The 20,885-nt window shown below is 38.6% G+C and overlaps 1 protein-coding gene across 1 annotated transcript in view; it reads left to right on the top strand.

The window, feature by feature from the left end:
• The window catches only part of NECAB1 (N-terminal EF-hand calcium binding protein 1), a 206,340-nt gene that overhangs the window by 140,137 nt on the left and 45,318 nt on the right, over nucleotides 1-20,885 (top strand). Inside the window, exon 6 of the mRNA XM_047728083.1 lies at nucleotides 12,145-12,281. Within this exon, the coding sequence (XP_047584039.1) occupies nucleotides 12,145-12,281 (137 nt within the window). The remainder of the gene's footprint in view (nucleotides 1-12,144; nucleotides 12,282-20,885) is intronic.

Raw genomic sequence — 20,885 nt, 5'->3', positions numbered from 1 at the left:
TTGATGATATATTTCCTAAAGTATATTTTTTGGTTTATGACAGGTGCCCCAGGATATTACCAAGAGAACTATTTTAAGTTAGTCTCTCAGTTTAGGGATCCCCTGCATCATGCAGCTAAAGGAATTGAATGTCCAGCTCTGATTGGACCAAGCTTTGGTTATAAGCATTCAATAATTTTTTGTACCCATAGCTAAACCTGAGACATTTTGTCATCTTTCTTTGTTTATGGATAATGTTCCTTTGTGTGTTCCTTTCCATCTCTTCATTTTGGCTCATCTCATCTCCCCCCAAAATTATAATCTGAAACTTGAAGCTTCTGGCTCAAGAAAATGCTTACAGGATAACAAGGATTTCGGTGCTAGATTACAGCATTATAATCTGTGTGTCTGTTTCCTGTTCATTTTGGGCATTACTGGGGTTTTGTTTTGTTTTCTTTCTTAGAAGCTCTGCTATGCATTTAAAATACTTGTCATACTTTAATATTTTTGTAAAATAAGTGTTTTTTTAGGAAGTTTAACAAATTCTGTTGCCAAAAGTGGAGCTTCCAGGAGATTTCTAATGTAAATATTACCTTCCAATTTACTAGTTTGAAAATAAGATATTCAGAACTGATTGTAAATAATCTGTGTAATCATCTAGAAGACCTTTTTACAAAGGAGAATATAGGTAGATTTTTATAATCCCCTCTTATGTGTGTTCCCTATATAGTTTCCCGTGTGCTGTATGTTGTTAGTCACCTAGAAATTAGGGGGTCTTTACTAGTTGTAATCCATCCCAGATGTTTGTGTGTGTGATAGCAGGCTGCATTATTGTAGTTACTTTGTACCATAGAAACACTTCCACCATGAATGCTTAGCTTATTCTTCAGGATGCAAATGAAGATTTTGAGTAAGCCTATCTAGATACTTCGAAAGCAAGCCATAAGACCTTGGCACAGACCCAATTTTAAGAAAGGCATGCTATAGCTATGATTTCAGCTCATACCCAGTTTCTTCTTACAATGACCTGTCATTTTCTTGAACACATAGAAATGTTCAGTATTGTCTCTCAATATAACATTCCAGACTTTAAAATGTGAAAGGGGTGCTTAGGTGGCTCAGTCAGGTAAGCAGCTGCCTTCAACTCAGATCATGATCTCAGGGTCCTGGTATTGAACCCCAGCTTGTGGTCTCTGCTCAACAGGGGAGTCTGCTTCTCCCTCTGCCCTCAACCCCCTCCCCTGAGCATGTATGCACTCTCTCTCTCAAATAAATAAAATCTTTTAAAAAATTTTTTTTAAATGTGAAAGACATAAAGTATGAAATTATAGGTACAAAGAGATTGTCTATTTCTTGTTGTTAGTCATTGCCATATTGAAATGTAGCAAAACCCCTTATTTCATCAATTTCTAAGATGCATCCATTTTTACATTTTAATGTCTGAAATTGGGATGCATCTTGTACTTAATGGTGTGTAAAACTGAATTGCAGATATTTTTATTTCCTAGTGGCATATAAAATATAAAAAATACATTTCATAATTAATGGTACTTCATATTTGATGAAATATAATATTTTTATTTTTTAAGACTGGCAAAAATCCTTGCCTATTTGTTATTCTGAAGAAGTTACTATTCCCAGGAATATTTTTTTCCTGAACAAAAATTTACTGGAATGTTTTGGTATTTTATTCATAAGTGAGCCATAAAGGCAAATTAAATCCAAAAATGTATCCATGCTCATATATATCAAGTATCTATTATTTTCCCATACGTTATGCTGTTTGGAAGTGCTCCTAATATTTTAGTACTTGATTATTCCAATGTCATAGGGTTTGTTTAGATCAAAGACAAGGATATGTCTTTGAAAGTTGAAAGATCATAAATGATGTTTTGAAGATGTATTTGTCTCTGACAAATTCAGTAACTTAGACATACTAACTCAACATATTTTAAGATTGTGGTTAAAATAGAACTATCCATCTGACGCATACGCTGGTTAGGAGGAGTCAAATTACAAGTGTGTGTTACCCTTGAGGCAGTAGGTGCTTAAAATGTTATTCAGAGAAGTGTGTGAGCAATAAGGTGGAAAGCCGCATATTTAGGGGAAGAAATTTTGATGATATTTTATTATCAACATCAACAAACATAAATTTAGCCCAAATTATGTGTAAATATAGCTCTGTGCTCTTCATGCTGAAAAAAATTTAACATTTGGTTCTATGTTACACTCCAGAAAAACACAGGCTAGCAGTTGAGAAGATAGTATATGAGAGGTGATAAAAATTACTAATTTGGAAGTGTTTACAGATTTTCTGGTCCCACTGCCTGCCAAAGACTCCTGTATTTTATAGCCCTTATCTGTCTACTCCCACAGTGTCTCAAAAATATGAGGATAGTGTATCTCTACCAGGCTAGCTCCTACATGTATCTTAACTTCTGTAAAAATAAAATGAAAAGGAGGAAAGTCACACCAATCACGTGTAGAACTTAATGATTATAGGCAAAACACTTTTTAAACTACCACCCAGATCAAGAAACTAAACAAACCTACCAGCTTTCCCCGCCCTTCCATGTGCCTTGTTCCAATTACCTTCTCTCCCCCTGGATATAATGACTAAACAGATTCCTCTAGTAATCATTTCCTTCCATCTTATTGTGGTTTCATCACACAAATGTTCACCTCTAAAAACTATAGTTTAGTCATGCCCATTTTTATGTGTGTTAATACATCTTTTAATTTCCAGGTTACTCAGCTGTCGTTTAGAGAGGTGCTCATGGTCTAGGTTTTGCTGAGTGCCTTCTCATGGTTCAATTCACGTTCTTCTTCTTCTTTTTTTTTTAAAGATTTTATTTATTTATTCGACAGGCAGAGAGGCGGGCAGAGAGAGAAAGAGGTGGAAGCAGGCTCCTTGCTGAGCAGAGAGCCCGATTCGGGGCTCCATCCCAGGACTCTGGGATCATGACCTGAGCCGAAGGCAGAGGCTTAACCCACTGAGCCACCCACGTGCCCCCAATTCACATTCTTCTGACAGAAAAAGTTTTCTTTAGGAAAGTCTCGTGATAATCCAGTTTTTAAGTTTTTGTTTCGTTTTGTTTTGTTTTTGCCCCATAAGCCATTTGCTCTTTACGTCTAAGTACACAAGGAATTTTTTTCTTTGTCTTTTAAAACCCAAAAATTTTACAGAAATATGTCTTGATGTTGGTTCTGAGTTGATTTTCTTAGGTATGTGGTGTGCTTTTTTCGATCTGAAAATTGTCAAGAGGCAGAAATTAAGCAAAAGCATTTATTTGGCAACATAGAACTGCCATTTGAGGTACACAGATTTGGGTAGCAATCCAAATAGTGTCTCACGGGAGCAAAAATCGGAGATTTTTTTTTTTTTTTTAAGATTTTATTTATTTATTTGACAGAGATCACAAGCAGGCAGAGAGGCAGGCAGAGAGACAGGAGGAAGCAGGCTCCCCGCTGAGCAGAGAGCCCGATGCGGGACTCGATCCCAGGACTCCGAGATCATGACCTCAGCTGAAGGCAGCGGCTTAACCCACTGAGCCACCCAGGCGCCCCATATCAGGGATTTTTTTAAAGACAAAAAGAGAATGCCCCTGTAAGTTGTTTACAAAGAATTTTGCTTGCCGATGGGGACAGAACCCTAACCTTGCCTAAACATAATTAGTTGCTAAGGCTATCACTAAGCCTCTGCCTTCAGCTGGCAAGTGACTGGTGTTCTTGCAGAGTCCTTGATCGGTGATTTGGCCCAATTTAAAAGTTCATGGTTCCATCAGTGAGGTCATGTGTAAGACTTGATGACCTGGCTGCATTCTAAAATGATACAAGTGACTTCATTTTATTTCATTTTTCACACTTTGCGTACCTACTTTCAATCTTTATATTTCATTCTGGAATAATGAATAATTATTATAGCATTATATTATATTATATTATTATATATTATATATTATATATATATATAATATATTATAGCATTATATTATATTATAGCAAAACAAATTATTATAGCATTCTGGAATAATGGCTTCAAGTATTGGTATTGTTCTTTTGATGGTTTCTCTAACTCCTTAAAACTCTATTATAAATGTGTTGAGTATTCCTTGTCGACAATATTTGTTATGCCTTCTCCAGTCTTTTTACTTTTCTTTATTTCCTTTTGATTTTTAAGGACTGCCACTTTTTCATTTTCATTTGTTGAGGTATTACCTGTATTATGTATGTGTTCTTGTGTTCCTTCTGATTTAGATTTCATTTCTGAAATAATTTCCTTCTCTAACTCTTGTCTGAATTTTGTCACCTTGTTTCTGAACTAATCTCTCATTGATGTTGTTCTTTTCTATCTTCAGTTTCTTTTCTCAATGTCTTTTAGCTCGTTTTAAAATACTTGGTTATACTTTTGATCTGTTTTGTGAGCTTTTTCTTTCTGGTGTGCTTTGATTGTCTGCAGGAATGGTGGTCTGCCCTTCAATATCCTTTCTCTTATAACAATATATAGAATTTAACCTTAATAGTTTTCTGTTGCCCAATTTAAAAAAATACTAATTCCCTGAATTTTTCAAAGATAGCTGTATTCAGAGTATTTTTTTTCTAGCTTTACACAGCTCCCGTGTAGATGGTTGTCTTGTGGTATTAAAAAAATACAGTAACTTTCCCTCTCAGAGTTCCTGGCTCTATGCCCATCCTCTACTTTTAACCGAATCTTCTTTTCTTTATCTCTGTGACCGTGTCCTGTTCAGCTTTGATTTGACTCCCAGCAGTTTCCCTTCAGCTAGCCCTCCTAGCATGCAGTATTAGCTAGTTGAATTTAAGAGTTCACAGGGTCGGTGTCCCTGGTTTGTTGAGTTGGCTGAGTTGTAGACTCTTGATTTCACCTGAGATCATAATCTCAGGGTCACAAAATCGAGCCCCACATTGGGTTCAGTGCAGAGGCTGCTTGGGACTCTCTTTCTTTCTCTCCCGCTGCCCTCCCCCTGCTTGTGCTATAAATTAATTAATTAATTTTAAAAATCTTAAAAACAAATGGAGTTCACAGGGCCTCCATGGTTTCCGTCCCTGTAGGCTTTACTAGGCTGTTTATATTCATCCAGTTTTGGATAAATATCTTTCCAGGTTTAGCTGATGTTCTCCAGTTAGCCAGTTGTGCTTTCTAGTGAATATTTGTTGGCTGTTTTAGAATTCTCTTGTCTTCAGGTCTGTCATATATCCCATTACTTCCTTTGTTTCTTCCCATACATCCGGTGATGCCATCCAGTGCAGATCTTGTGGCTGTCAGTGATTTAGTTCTTATCCACTTGTAATTTGAGTTTCATAATGTTACCTTGAAATCTAGTTTTGTTGTGTTTGTTGTCTGTGGGGGTTTTTTGCTGTTTTTATCTGTTTTGTCTGTCTATGAGAGAATTCCAGGAGTTTCAAAAGCTATGCCCCCCACATGGCCATTTTCCCCAAATCCTCCTGTTACTATCTTTTTCTAGTTTCTACACTTCTGTGATGCAGAATAAGGGAATGGGTCTAGATGAATAAAACCAGAATTTACAGTGGCTTAAGGAGAAGGAAGAAATCTTAGCCAATATAAATATGAAGACCTGGGAGACAAAAGAGCAAAAGGAAATAAAATGAAATTAAAGACTGGAGAAGGAATTTTTAGAAGGTTCTGGAAAATGAAATACCATGGAAGAGGTTATGGCTTATAGGATGCAGAGGCAATAAAGGGGAAGGTAAGAAGTAGCTGAGATGTATAAATTGGGCCTTCTGTACTACCTTTGCTGAGAAACAAGAATAGAAACACTTTTTAATTAGTTTTGCAGTTGAACACATTTTTAACTGACCTTCTCAAGGACTGAATCCCATGGGTCACAGCTGCAGTATAGTAAGAAATATGTGTGTAAAAGTTATACCTTTCTGAAGAAGCAAGGTAGGAAATATGCAATACAAAATATATAAAGGGGCAGCTGGGTGGCACAGTTGGTTTAGTGTCCAGCTTTGGTTTTGGCTCAGGTCTAATCCTCAAGGTGGTGAGATCGAGCCCCACATGGAGCTTCCTGCTTAGGAAAGAGTCTGCTTGGGTTTCTCTCTTCCTCTCCCTCTGCCCACGCACACTCTCTTACTCTCAAATACATAAATAAGTAGGGGCACCTGGGTGGCTCAGTGCTTAAGCCTCTGCCTTCAGCTCAGGTCACGATCTCGGGGTCCTGGGATCGAGTCCCGCATCGGGCTCTCTGCTCTGCGGGGAGCCTGCTTCCTCCTCTCTCTCTGCCTCTGCCTGCCACTCTGCCCACTTGTGATCTCTCTCTGTCAAATGAATAAAATCTTAAAAAAAAATAAGTAAATCTTTTTAAAAAATGAAATATATATAGAAGGAACTCCAAAATTTAATATTTGTGAAGAACCTGCTACACACTGAACACCAGCATATATTTATACTAGCAAAATTCTGAAGTGAACTGTTACCACAACATTCAAGCCTTGTGAAATTTGAGCCAATTATCTGTTCATTACATTTTGTAATATCCTTCCTTCAGTGGGCTGATAGCAATGATGAATATTTATCAGAAACTATAAGGTAGACATCATACCATGTGCTTTACAGACTGTATTTCATTCAATCCTCACAAGTTTATGAGATTCCCACTGTTCTTATCTATAGTTAGGGAAACGAGGACTTAGGTTGAAAAGCTCCAAGCTCACATTGCTGTTGAGTGGCATAAACACTGATTAGAATATATGTGTAACTTGTGTCACTGTCTTCAAGCCCAGATTTTTTTTTTCAAAGATTTTATTTATTTATTTGACAGACAGAGATCACAAGTAGGCAGAGAGGAAGACAGATAGAGAGAGAGGTGGAAGCAGGCTCCCTGCGAGCACAGAGCCCGATGTGGGGCTCGATCCCAGAACACTGGGACCATGACCTGAGCCGAAGGCAGAGGCTTTAACCCACTGAGCCACCCAGGTGCCCCCAAGCCCAGATTCTTAATCACCACACTGTGTTATTAGATGTGATAAATGGAACCCAGATCTTCATCTGTTAGCTATTAACCCTCAAATTTGGGCTTGCTCTGTTTATATTTCCACATTCAAATCCAGGTTTTTTTGTTTGTTTGGGGTTTTTTGCCAATTTTCCACTTGTTTGAAGATTAGTTCTGAACAGAATGGGAGTATTCTTTAGGCAAAGACATTCAAGGGGCCATATGTTCTTGTTAGAGTCTCCTGGTATGAAACAGAGCAGTAAGTGGAGCCAGAGGAAAAAAAAAAACCTACGTGAAATCAGTCTTTGATAAATGCAGGATGAGCTCCCTACAGTGGAGTTTGTCAATGTAAAGTTCTTAAATGATAGAACCCTTCTCTAAAGTATTTTCTGATTTCAGACTAAAGAATATCTCAACATAAGGCTTAGAAATTATTTCAATTTAAAATCTTAAAGTGAAATAAAAAGGGACCACCTGGGTGGCTCAGTTGTTAAGCATCTGCTTTCGACTCAGGTCATGATCCCAGGGTCCTAGGATCGAGCCTCGCATTGGGCTGCCTGCTCAGGGGAAGCCTGCTTCTCCCTCTCCCTCTCTCCCTTCCCCTGTTTGTGTTCCCTCTCTTGCTGTCTCTCTTGCAAATGAATACATAAAATCTTTTTAAAAAATTATTTCAATTTGTTGGTAATTTAATAACATTTTATTCCAGAACTAGAGCCTTGTTTCCTCTTTCACTGACATGAAAATCTGTAATTCCTGTAATCCTTGGGAATCTGCAGCATGAAAATATCTTAATTTCTTGAACTGCTATCTAAAATTTCTAACTGCTTATCTGTAATTAATCTCAGTCCATTCTTAAGAGTGAATTAAGGACCAGTTCTTTTTTTTTTTTTAAGGCTTTAATTTGATATAGTATTCTCCCAGCTTAAAAGAAAGGTCATTTAAAATGAAAGTCTAAGAATGTTTACTAAAAATAGGACATAGATAAAGCAGTGAAAGGCAGTTAATATTTTTAAAAAGTAACAGTTTGGGGAAGAGTAGGGAAAAAGAAATAACCTTATCTTTGTAAAAGTGAATTTTCTCCTGTTCTAAAAGGGAAAGCTGCAGGGATTAGATCAAACGGCGGTCAGAAGCAGTACCCCCTACTAAATGCGATTGCATCTGAGCTCATAAACAAGAAGACGCTGAGACTGGATGTCACAGACTTGATTAATTTTCAAGTAGGGCAAATACAAACAGGGAAGACTGATGCTCTGATTTTCCTAATTAACTCAGATGATTCATAGTGGTTTAATAGCTGGGATCGCCACTCTTCCATAACACAGATGGACAGGAGCTTGCTTTTTGGGAAATGATCTGACAGTTATGATGCACAGGCAGGGTCCTAAGAAACCTGACTTTCCAAGAGCTCTGCTTCTAATGCTGGGGTTTTTACTCGAATGAATCCTCACCCTGTTCCAGCTCCATACAAAAGAAATAGGCAGATCGAAATGTTCACACTCGGGCTTCCCAAAGGCACAAACAGAAATATTAATGCTAGTCAACAATTTCCACGTAAAGATTAATTTAACTGACAATTATCAATGATAGGAATGAACGTTATTGGGATCTGAGGAATATATTATTAGTGTTCATTTGCCCATACCCTTTTTAATGGACATTAAAGGATTAAACGGTTTCTGAAAAAAGTGGCAGAATCTGGATATCAGGTACTGTGTTGTTTTGTTTTGTTTTGTTTTTTACTGCTTTAGTAGACCAGTGGATGTTCTTTCTGCCAGTCTCTCAAATTCTAGATTTTGCTGTAGGAACATGTGTTTTGGGGAGTTCAGCATGCAAAGATCCCTTTTTGTACCTGCAGAACCAACACATTCGTTGAGAATAGAAAGGGCCATGCTTTGACATTTTCCAGCTTGTTATCTATTTAATTTTCCATCTGCTTCTTTTGCCACTGCCTTCCAAAGGAACATCTGCTGCACATCTGAGGGAAGGGAAGGAGGGAAGGAAGATTGGATTCATGCCACCTGGGTCTGCAGTCCTAAACCTTGGGATTCAGATTAAGGGAAGGGAAGAAGACTAACAAATGCTCCAGAAAATGAAATGAGGACAAACAGTCTGTTAAGAACAAAGCTTTATTTCCATTTATTGCAGAGCCCACATGACCAGGCAAGCTGGACAACAGTGTCTGCCATCAGCAAGGGCTCGGGCACAGGCAGGCTGCTGTCTGGGGGAAGGCAAGAGCAGTTTCTGGAGCTCAGACGCGCCCTCTGGTGCCTGAATTTCCCCTCCTCATACCTGCAGCTCACATACCCTGTAAGCATTTATGGGGCAGCTACTCTGTTTATGGAGCCAGGCTCTGTTCTGGGCTTTCTGGAGGCAGAGATGATTACAAGATATATTTCTATCTTAAAAGAGTTGGCCTAGGATGAGGGAGATGGGCAAGTAGACAGCAGATTACAACATACAATAATAAATTCTGCACGCTGGCTGGAAGCACAGAGAAGGGAAAAGACATATGTGCTTAATCCTATGAAGCAAAATGGTGGCTCAAGAAAAGGAGAGGCACTACAGAGACAGTGCCGTGAGCAGAGTCTGGAAGGATGAACAGGAACATTAGAAAACATGCTCTTTTTTTCTCCTTAGGATCAAGAAGTAACACATAACAGCCCATTTTCATATTTGCTCCAAAAACTGAATGCCCCAAAACCTTAATCCCACCCGCCACCCCTCTCAGTGTCCATCCAAGCATCAGTGATTTTATCCAGCGTACTAGTTGGTTGTGCCATCTTTTAATATTATCTGAAGAATCACTAGCGAGCATAGCAAAGTCCTGTCAGAGTAGAGAGAAGTTTTGGTGAAAGAACAATTTGCCGCCACGGAGTCATCGATTGTTGGATTTTAACTGTCCTTAAATATCGAACTTTGGCATCACCGAAATCTTGATATCTAAGACCACAATAGTCAAGCCAGTTACATTTTTAGACTTAGAAGTTTCTCTGCAATCAAGTATTGAGTGCACATCTGTTATGGGCACCATGAGACACACAGAAATATAAGGCATGACCTTTGAGTCTAGGAAGCTAAAATCTAATTGCGATGATAAGCAATTAGTTCTTTAGTTCTGACGTGACAAATTAACATTTAACTGAGAAAAGAGTGAGGCTAATGTGAGAATATTTGGTGGATGTATGCTTTCTTTACTTTCCAGGCCCTCTACAAATAGGTATAAAACTTTATCATTCTCTGTAGTCACAGGGTATACCGAGATGCAAATGTAATTAGCATCATCTCTGACTACACTAATATGTTGTCTTGATATTTTAACACATTTTATATTTTTATTTTTTAATAAATTTTATTTTAAAAATATGCTTTCACAAAATGCGAATGGCTGGGGAAAAAAATCAAGCACACCATTTTTTCTGTCACACATTTTCTTTTCAAAAGAAAGCTTTCCTCGGGTGCCTGGGTGGCTCAGTGGGTTAAAGCCTCTGCCTTTGGCTCAGGTCATGATCCCGGGGTCCTAGGATCGAGCCTCGCATCGGGCCCTCTGCTCAGCAGGGAGTCTGCTTCCCCCTCTCTCTCTGCCTGCCTCTCTGCCTACTTGTGATCTCTCTCTGTCAAGTAAATAAATAAAATCTTAAAGAAAAAGAAAAGCTTTCCTCAATTTAAAAACACACTGAGGAATAATTTTTTGAAGTTTTTATTGCTATTAAGTAGCAAGCTATTTGATGAAACTAAATATTTGGTTATGTTTACCTTGAATTAACTCACAGAAATCCTTAGGTTATTTTAAGCATCTAACGTTTCAGCTTGTGGTTAGTTTCTTAGGTGGAGTTTCAAGGCATTAAAACTTTAAGTTTAAATCAGATCATTAGATGCGATAGATAAGAGAATTCCCTGTGTTCATCTATGAGAATGGACTTAAACTAATGATCGAAACATTTCATGATTTCAAAGTAGAAACAAAAGGAGGATTTCTATGGCATTAGGTGATTGGGGCACCCGAAGAAAAATCCCAAAGTGATTTCTGTCAATAGGCCACGATCCATTATGTCCTAATTTAGGGTTGGTAGAAACACAGTATATTTTTGAGTTGGACTGTATGCCTGAGTTATCGTCTGATTTGTAAATGAGAAAACTAGGACCCAGAAAGATTAAATAATTACGTCTTCGTTTTCTGGGTTTATAACTGTGACCTGAGATTCCTCAGCACATCATAACCTCCAGCATTATCTTGTCACTGTTATTCCTTTGGTTTTATATTTTCATCCATGAAAAAAAAGCATTTAGGGACGAGCTAGATCAATATGTTTCTTAGCTGAACTTGTATTTATCATCTCCACCCTATATTCTGGAAAATCAGGTTTGGCTGGCTGGTCTCATGACCTGAACGAGTGCTCTGACACTTCTTCCATGCTAGCCTGCTTTTCTTTTCTTTCTTGGTTCTCTCTGAGACTGTAGAAGACAAGAACAGCATAGCACCATGCACAGCCCACCTGTCTCCTAGACTAACCTTGGCAAGTATAGCTATGGTGTTTGTGATGATCACTGGTAGACTTGGGGCTGTTTGAAGCCGTGGTGCTTTTGTGGCTGAGTCTGATGCGAATGAAGCTCAGGTAAGTTCCTGAGGGAGGGACTGAAGCAGATTTAGTAAACTGTTTAAATATTCTGTGCTTAACGTTTTCTGAATTGGGGGATAACTACACATAATTTCCTTTGGCTTCAGTATAATACAGAGCAGGCATAATAAATACATCAAGAAGGAACTAAGCCAATTGCTGAAACGTGACTACATTTAGTTGATAACAGAAAAAGTGAACAGTGGCATCGTCATTACTTAAATGAAGCACAGAACAGACTCTGAGTTAATCACTTACCAACCTTCTTCACCAGATAATATTCTTTTCCTTTTCTACCAATGTCTGTTCCATAATTCCAGTGGGTTTTTTTCCTTTTTCCTAATACTGAGGCAGGTGCACTGGGAGATGAGCTAGATATTCCTGTTAGCTCTGCAGCTCTGATATTCAACTTCTGGTGGGCGGGAAGAGCACTGCCCCCATCTCCATGGTCAACATGTCTTCTGTCCCTGATTTCTCCTCGAAGATTAATCTGAAATTGAAGGGTACGTGGGGGAAAACCATTTCTGGATATTCTTCCTTACCATACTTCTAATTGCCTTTGCTCTCATCCTTAGGACTACCAAGAGGCCTCAAATTTGGAACAATTTGTAACTCGATTTTTATTGAAGGAGACCTTGAATCAGCTGCAGTCTCTCCAGAATTCTCTGGAATGTGCCATGGAAACTACTGAGGAACAAACCCGTCAAGAAAGGCAAGTTAAATATTTTCATATATCTCTTTAGTGATGGTGAAAGAACAGTTGAGGGGCATCACGATTAAGCTAGTGAAAACTAAAAATGAGAATTAATAAGTTTAAAGAGAATAACAGGAACCTCCTTTAGGTGCTCGCCTTGTATTTGCCTCTAAAAGCAGCCATTCTATTTTTACTGCCCATCATTTATTCAAATTTAAATTGCAAATTTAGTAGATGGAGAAGACTTTAAAATACAGATACATTTTACATAGTCCTGACTCTTCAGCTGACTAAAGTCTACTAAGACATGAAGAGTAAAACCATGATGTAAGATGCGAAGTAATACATATCGTACAGAAGGGGAAATAAGGTGCAAAGTATTTAGGAAGAGTAAAAGACTGCAGATAGAGAGAAGAAAGACAAATTCATGGCATTTCCTGGCAATATTTGGGCTCATCTTGCAAGTGAGTATTATGTGAAAATGTGGAAATGGTAGAGACTTAGAGGCTAAGTGAACGGGGATGTACCTGGAGACTTGGGCATAGAATCAGCCTATTTATTTAAGGAAATAAAAAGTGAATGTTAGGGAAAGATTTCAAAATTCAAGACCACCAATTAATATCACTGAGAGGGTAAGTAATGCTATTATAAGGGCTATGTAAATAAGGATGTTAATGCTAAAGAGGAACCTGAATTAGAACTGTGTAAAGCAGACATCAGAATTATTCTAACGAGCAGTTGGTACTTTCTTGAGTTGCCATTGTTTACACCTTGCAAGCTAGAGAAGGGCTTGGCAAAACTCTGGCTTATGCAACATATTTTGCATGTGTTACTTCAAACCTACACATATGACCATCTAACTTTTGCATTTTAAATTAGAACCGCACAGGAACTTTTTTGAACAGGCTGATAATAGACTGCTCAGTAGGGCAGTCTATTATCAGGGCAGGATACATAATTATTAGGACATCTCAGAAAAACAGCGGAATTTTCAAACATGTGTTTACAACGTCAAAATGAGTGATCACCAGCAAATTCTAACAAAAAAAGCCTCTAATCTCAAATCTAATGAGCTCGTGCAGCTGATGAACATGGGTCTGCTCTCTGGGCCCATGGATCTGGGCCACATTTTTACATTATAAACTTATTTTCAGTGCCTTGAGTGATTCCATATCAAATGGCAGGCATAACAGATAGCTTTAGAAAAGCAACAACCCTTTGCCTCAAGTTTGAGCAGAAGATAACTAAACATCTTGAGACACAATGAAATTGATTTTGTGTTTTGCATAGGAAAATGCGGTTGATTTCTCTGTTTTGTTTAGATTTTCTTGATGTGACGTGGATTCTCCCTTTTCAGAATCAATTATTTGTCACCTGAGAGGAGGCCTGTAAAAGCACTGTGCTTCCTTCCTCACCTGCACTTTGCGTTTTTTCTGTAGTCATCTCCTGCAAGCTTGAGTTCTGCATTCACCGCCATATAGTGAATATATGACAGATAGCTGCTGTCCGTGTCAGGCCACAGGCTAGCCTTGGCCTCCTGTGAAAACTACCGACAGCTGCACAGCAGCTGTGTTTGATGAGAAGGCCTGTGATAATGCAGAACTTGATGAAAGTGGAAGACACTAGAGGTCTAATGAGTATTTTATTTCTAGGCTTCCAGCTCAAACAGAGCTTGGAGGAATGAGAACTATTACGGGTCTGATGTAACTTATGGTCTTTGACTAAGGTACCCAGGGATGCCCAGATCTTACCCCAAATCTATGATACTCTTCTCAGGGAGGTTTTCATTAAAAAATAAATAAAAAGCTAGTTTCTTCTAGGGGTTGGTACCCATAGATCCAACTTGAAGTGTCTAGTGACCCTGCCTGAAGAGTGGGAATTGGGCTCATGCTTAAAAGTACTGGGTCTCCTCTCCCTACTCCATCTAGCAATCAGGTGGCCACAAGAAACCAAAATTAGGAGAGTCCCAGGGGCCCTCGCCAGTGGAGAAAAAAAACAGGACAGGAAAGATGGCTGTCCTTTTCCCATGGTATTAGACAAGAGACCAGTAAATAAGCCTCAGAGGAGATAAGACTCGAATGGGATCTTTAGGGTAGATTTAAAGGTAGAGGATATTCTCCCTGGAAGGATGGGGTTTCCTCACCCACGCCATAGTACCCATCTTCTTCCTTCTGGCTGGCTCTTCCTCATTTGTTTGGTTACTGCTTGGACAACACTGCTCTCAGACTAGGACTTTATACCACCCACTCCAACACTGTGAACTTCCTCAGTACCGTCTACTTAGACTTACCTATAAACTCAGTCCTTGAGCTCATGACCTGAGCCGAAGGCAGAGGCTTTAACCCACCGAACCACCCAGGTACCCCGAGACTTTGAGTTTCTAAATGAAAGGGGCTTTTCCTTGTTTCCCTGTACCTGGCACAACTACATGTTAAATATATGAAACTGAATGAAAGGGAATCCCAGGGAAAGGGGGCTATATAGAACAGCGATGGATGAGGACCTGGGACGGTGAGAACAACCCATCTGGCAGCTGAGGTTAGCAAGTCTAAAAGCTAGACACATGCATTTCGATTTCATATGATCAGAGATTGTCTTGATGGTTGTAAATAAAGGAGAAATGGAATGAAAATGGAATGAAAACAAGTTTTAGTCTCATAACAGTATATAGTAAAGATTTGAGATGAGTTAGAACAAGGTCAGAGAGAAGAGGTCAAATCAATGTACCCCAAAACTCACCCATTTTTTTTTGTAAAGGAAGATTCCATGATGTCCTGCATAGTCAACAATTGCAACCTGCAGATAGCCTTAAAAATCCCAGGGTTATAATAATTTGTTTCCCCTTAAGCATCAGTATTACTTTGGGGCTTAATATTTTTGAAACCTCAGGATACAAAACTTCATTGGAATATAGCAAATTTTGAGAAGTCATCGATTCTAGCTATCAACCCCAGGGAGGAATCGCAGAGTATCATTCATCCTGCAGTAATAAGTTACTCATGCAGTTTTGGGCAGACTGTCTGTGTCTATTCATGTGAAAATGGCAATTTCAGAGAGAAGGGATGCATACAGCTAGAATGCCACAGTGGTGATATTTTTCAGATGGTGTTCTACAACAGTCTTTGTATCTGTCCTGGCATACTGGCTAAATGAGAGCCACTTTAATTTCATGTCTTCTGAAAGTATCTAATAGCCAATGACAAGAATAATCATCACGTTACACTGGAGCTTCCCTCGAGAGGCCCCTGTCCTCTTACATAAGCCTCTTTTCTTCACAAACCAAAATTCTGGGAACACAGTTTAATTATATGTGAATTTCTTTTTATAAAGGAATCTGAAATTTTTACTCTATTTTCCAAAGTTCTTCTTTATCCAGAGAAATGACTAATTCCTTCTAGGTTTAGAAGTTATTTTTCTCCTTTTGACGGTTGTCTATTATACAAGTAAGAGAAGGCTTTAATTTTGCTTGCAGGTGATTATAAAACTTTAGTCTACATTCCCTTAGCTTGAACGTAAAGGAGAACTGTTCTAGTCAGCTGTCCTTCTGACCGCTAGAGCTGCAAGAAAGTTGATCTTTTTTAAATGTCAAAGTAGAATTCATAGGGTGGTCTGGTTAAAGATTGGAGAGTAAACATATGATTTCTTTTCCTTCCTCCCTAAAACTTTCAAAGAAGGCATTAACAGAGCCTGGACAACAAAGGTTGTCTTAAAGTCTTAAAGGTGCAAAGATAAGGATAGATGAACCAAAGGGAGCTTGGAATATGGAAAGAAAATGAAGGTAGTAGTGACTGATGTTGGAGCTCTGAGAAGGACAAAATACAGACAATGTCCGAAGCCAAGATGCAACGTAATTGGTGTCACGAACCTCAGGCTTATGAATTGGTTTCCCCATGCACAGTGGGGGTGAAGGTGGGGCTAACATAGTGCTGAAAGCTCCATCTAACACTGGGTAAATGTCCCTCCTCAGTCTTTGAGGAAGCCTAGAGTGCTTTCTGGAGAAGGAGAACAGATATACAGCTTGCACGGTAGCAGTCAGGACACGATACTAAAACACAGGCATTAAGTGAAAGTCTCCATACTGAACAGTGAGATTTTGAAAGTCACTCAGCATGCTGTACTCTCAAAGCTCTGACAGCTGGACTTACACACTCTAGTTGGGAGATTCTTCTCTCACTTCTCTGTGGGATCTCATCAGCCCAAGAGAAAGACTAAGTACCAAGAGTTGGTGTCCCCTAATGAATAGGCCAAGTCAGGCCACCCTACAGTGGGGCCTACAAGTTGGCAATCTCTTCAGCCCCCCTGCCACACACACACACACACACACACACACACACTCCAATTATCCCTGTTTCCTTCCTCTGAAATAGGCAAGGACAACCAAGAGAACATGTCAAACACAAGAAAAGAAACTTAGGAGAAACAAATTTAATCCAGAGAGCAGAAGAAAGCTTCCAAAAAAGAAAAAAAAAATCAGTACCCCGAAAAAGGAGAGAAAATATTGCATTTATGAGTTAAGGACAGGATGCTATTTTAAAAATAATAATATTCAAAGCACATAAAGAGCTCTTGGAAATTATGGTTGCAGAAATAACCTGTGAGCAAGATTTGGAGATAAAAGTATGATGACGTTTCCACAGAGGTGAAAAATAGGAAAGAAAAAAAATAAATTATAGGATAGTCCAAAAGGGCCAATATTTGAAAAGTAGTAATTCCAAAAAGAGGAAAAAAAGAAATTTTCTAAGAAATAATTATCAGAACAAGGACCTGAGTTTCCAGGTTGATAGAACAGACCAAGAGCCCATTACAATAAATCATAAAATCTGACACCAAGGCATGGCATTTTGAAATTTCAGAATACCAAAGACAAAAAGAAGTGTCTAAAATCTTCTAGACAGAAAAACCATTTCAAATACAAAGAACAAAGAAAACACTAGATTTTTTCAATAATTACACTGGAAACTAGAATGCAATCAAACAGCCTTTTTAAAATTTGGAGAGAACATGATTTGCAACCTAAATCTCTCTACTCTGACTTCTGGAGAAGATGACACAGTAGGAGGATCCTAGGCTCACACTGTCCTATGGATACACCTAAATAACACCCACATCGATGTAAATAACCCAGAAAATGACCAGAAGATCAGCAGAACAGACTCTCAACATCTAAATGTAGGAAGAGGCCACATTGAAAATGGTAGGAAGGGTGGAGATGTAGGCACAAGCCAAACAGACCCACAAGACTGTCTCTGGGAGGGATGGACACTGCAAACATGGAGAAGGGAAAAGAGCAGACCCCCATAGATGCCCCCAGACACAAGGGATTCACATAGGGAAGATGAACCCCTATAACATTTGGATTTGAAAACCAGAGGGGCTTAATTTTGTAAGTTTTTAACAGTCATTGGGGCTTAATTAAGACATAGAACTTTTTTTTTTTAAGATCTTATATATTTGAGAGAGAGTGAGAGAGAGAGCATGAGAGGAGGGGGGAGGGTCAGAGGGAGAAGCAGACTCCCCGCTGAGTCTACCTCAAGAAGCCAGAAAAATCTCAAATAAACCAACCTTACAACTAAAGGAGCTAGAAAAGGAAGAATAAATAAAACTCTAAACCAGTAGAAGGAAAGAAATAATAAAGATTAGAGCAGAAATAAATGAAATAGAAACTAAAAACAAAACCAAAAAGACCAATGATGCCGGGAGTTGGTTCTTTGAAAAGATTAACAAAATTAATAAGCTTTTAGGCAGACTTATAAATATAAGACTCAAAATCAGAAATGAAAAAGGAGAAATATCAATCCAACATCATGGATTATTAGAGAATATTATGAAAAATTATATGGCTACAAATTGTGCAATCTAGAAGAAATGGATAAATTCCTAGAAACATATAACCTCCCAAAACTGAATCAGAAGGAAATGGAAAATTTGACAGACCAATTACCAGCAATGAAATTGAATCAATAATTAAAAACGCTCCCAAAAACAAAAGTCCAAGACCAGATGGCTTCACATGTAAATTTTACCAAACATTTAAAGAATTATTAATACCTATTCTCAAACTATTCCAAAAAATAGTAGAGAAATTCATTCTGTGATGCCAGCATTACCCTGATATCAAAACCAGACAATGACACTACAATGAAAGAGAATAAAAAAGAACTATAAGCCAATATCTCTGAAGAACACAGATGCAAAATTCCTCAACAACACATTAACAAATTGAATCCACCAATATAGTTAAAAAAAATCATTCACCATAATCAAGTGAGATTATAAGCTTCTGCACAGCAAAGGGATTAATCAAAGAAACAAAATGACAACCTACTGATTGGGAGGAGATATTTGCAAGTAATATATTTGACAAAGGGTTAATATCCAAAATATATAAAGAATATATAGAATGCATAAAACTCAACACCAAAAGAATAAATAATCCAATTAAAAATGGGCAGAAGGGGCGCCTGGGTGGCTCAGTGGGTTAAAGCCTCTGCCTTCAGCTCAGGTCATGATCCCAGGGTCATGGGATCAAGCCCTGCATCAGGCTCTCTGCTCAGCAGGGGGCCTGCTTCCTCCTCTCTCTCTGCCTGCCTCTCTGCCTACTTGTGATCTCTGTCAAATAAATAAAAATAAAATCTTAAAAAAAAATGGGCAAAAGATAAGAACAGATGTTCCTCCAAAGAAGGCATATAGGTGGCCAACAGACACATGAAAAGATGGTCAACTCACTAACCATCAGTGAAATGAAAATCAGAATTAGACTGAGATATCACCTCACTCCTGTCATGACTAAAATCAAAAAACACAAGAAATAAGCATTGGCGAGAATGTGGAGGAAAAGAAACCCTCATGCACTGTTGGTGGAAATGCAAACTGCTGCAGTCACTGTGGAAACCAGTATGAAGGTTCCTCAAAAAATTAAAAATGGAATTACCATAAGATGCAGTAATTCCACTCCTGGGTATTTAACCAAGGGATATGAAAACACTAATTTGAGAAGATATATGCACCCCTGTGATTATTGCAGTATTATAATAGCCAAAATATGAAACCCAAGTATCCATGGATAGATGAGTGGATAAAGAAGTGTACACACACACACATATATATATACTCATATACATACAGTGGAATATTATTCATCCATAAAGAAGAATGAAATCTTGCCCTTTGCAGCAAGGTGGATCTGGAAAGCATAATGCTGAGTGAAATGTCAGTAAGAGAAAGACAAATGCCATATGAGTTCACTCATGTGGAATTTAAAAAATAAAAAAGACAAATTACACTCTTTTTTTTTTAAGGTTTTATTTATTTGAGAAAGAGATAGAGCACAAGTGGGGAGGTGAGGGAGAAGCAGGCTCCCTGCTGAGCAGGGAGCCCCATGTGGGGCTCAATTCCAGAACCCTGAGATCATGACCTGAGCTGAAGGCTGTCCCTTAACTGACTGAGCCATCCAGGTGCCCCCAAATCACGTACTCTTAACTATAGAGAACAAAACTGATGGTTACCAGAGGGGAAGTGAGTGGGGGGATAGGTGAAATAGGTGAAGGAGATTAACAGTAAACTTAGGATGATGAGTACTGAGTACTGCATAGAATTATTGAATCATTATATTTATTATACCCCTGAAAATAGTATACCACTGTACATTAATCATACAGGTATTTAAAAAAGTAAAGCTCTTTACCCCATAAAACCACCAATAAAGTAGAATAAAATAATAGTATATCTTTTTTTAAAGGTTTTATTTATTTGTCAGAGAAAAAGAGCACAAACAGGGGGAGAAGCAGGCAGAGGGAGAAGCAGGCTCCCCGCTGATCAAGGAGTCCGAAGCGAGACTCGATCCCAGGACCCTGAGATCAGGACCTGAGCCAAAGGAAGATGCTTAACTGACTGAGCACCAAGGTGTCCCCAGAGTACCTTTTTAATATGCAGTATTTCAAAATTTTGAACACTGTATCAAAATCTAATGATGTACTATATGCTAGATAATTGAACATAACTTAAAAAGAGAGAACCAGTGTAAAAAAATAAAAAGCTATTAAGTTCATTCATTTATCTAAAAAAAAAAAAAATTGCCGCTCATGCTGCTTAAAAGGGTATTTGGGGAGAATCAGCATTAGAGAGAGGCTAAAGAAATTTTCCCTTAATGATAGTAAAGGAAGATTTTGGATGATTGAATTAGTATTAGAATTGGCTGTATGTAGGAAAAAGTGACTTAAACACAAAAGGGTTTATTACATCTTATGAAAGAGCTTGGTGGGGACTCCTGGCTGGCTCAGTGGTTTAAGCCTCTGCCTTTGGCTCAGGTCATGATCTCAGGGTCCTGGGATCGAGGCCCACATTGGGCTCTCTGCTCAGCAGGGAGCCTGCTTCCCTCCCTCTCTCTCTGCCTGCCTCTCTGCCTACTTGTGATCTCTCTCCCTCTCTCTGTCAAATAAATAAATAAATACATCTTAAAAAAAAAAAAAAAAAGAGCTTGGTGGTGGCAGCCTAAGCACCTGACAGACAGCTCTACAGATTTATCATAGACCTCCTGCCTTTTTCACATATTAAGTACGTCCTCATGTTTGCCTCGTGGTGCAAGATGGTTGCTGGAATTCCAGCTATCATGTGTGTATTCCA

The sequence above is a fragment of the Lutra lutra genome, chromosome 4 (genome assembly GCF_902655055.1).
Source record: "Lutra lutra chromosome 4, mLutLut1.2, whole genome shotgun sequence".
Classification (NCBI taxonomy): domain Eukaryota; kingdom Metazoa; phylum Chordata; class Mammalia; order Carnivora; family Mustelidae; genus Lutra; species Lutra lutra.
Note: the sequence above shows the minus strand (reverse complement) of the source record. Positions and strands in the feature narration are given on the sequence as shown.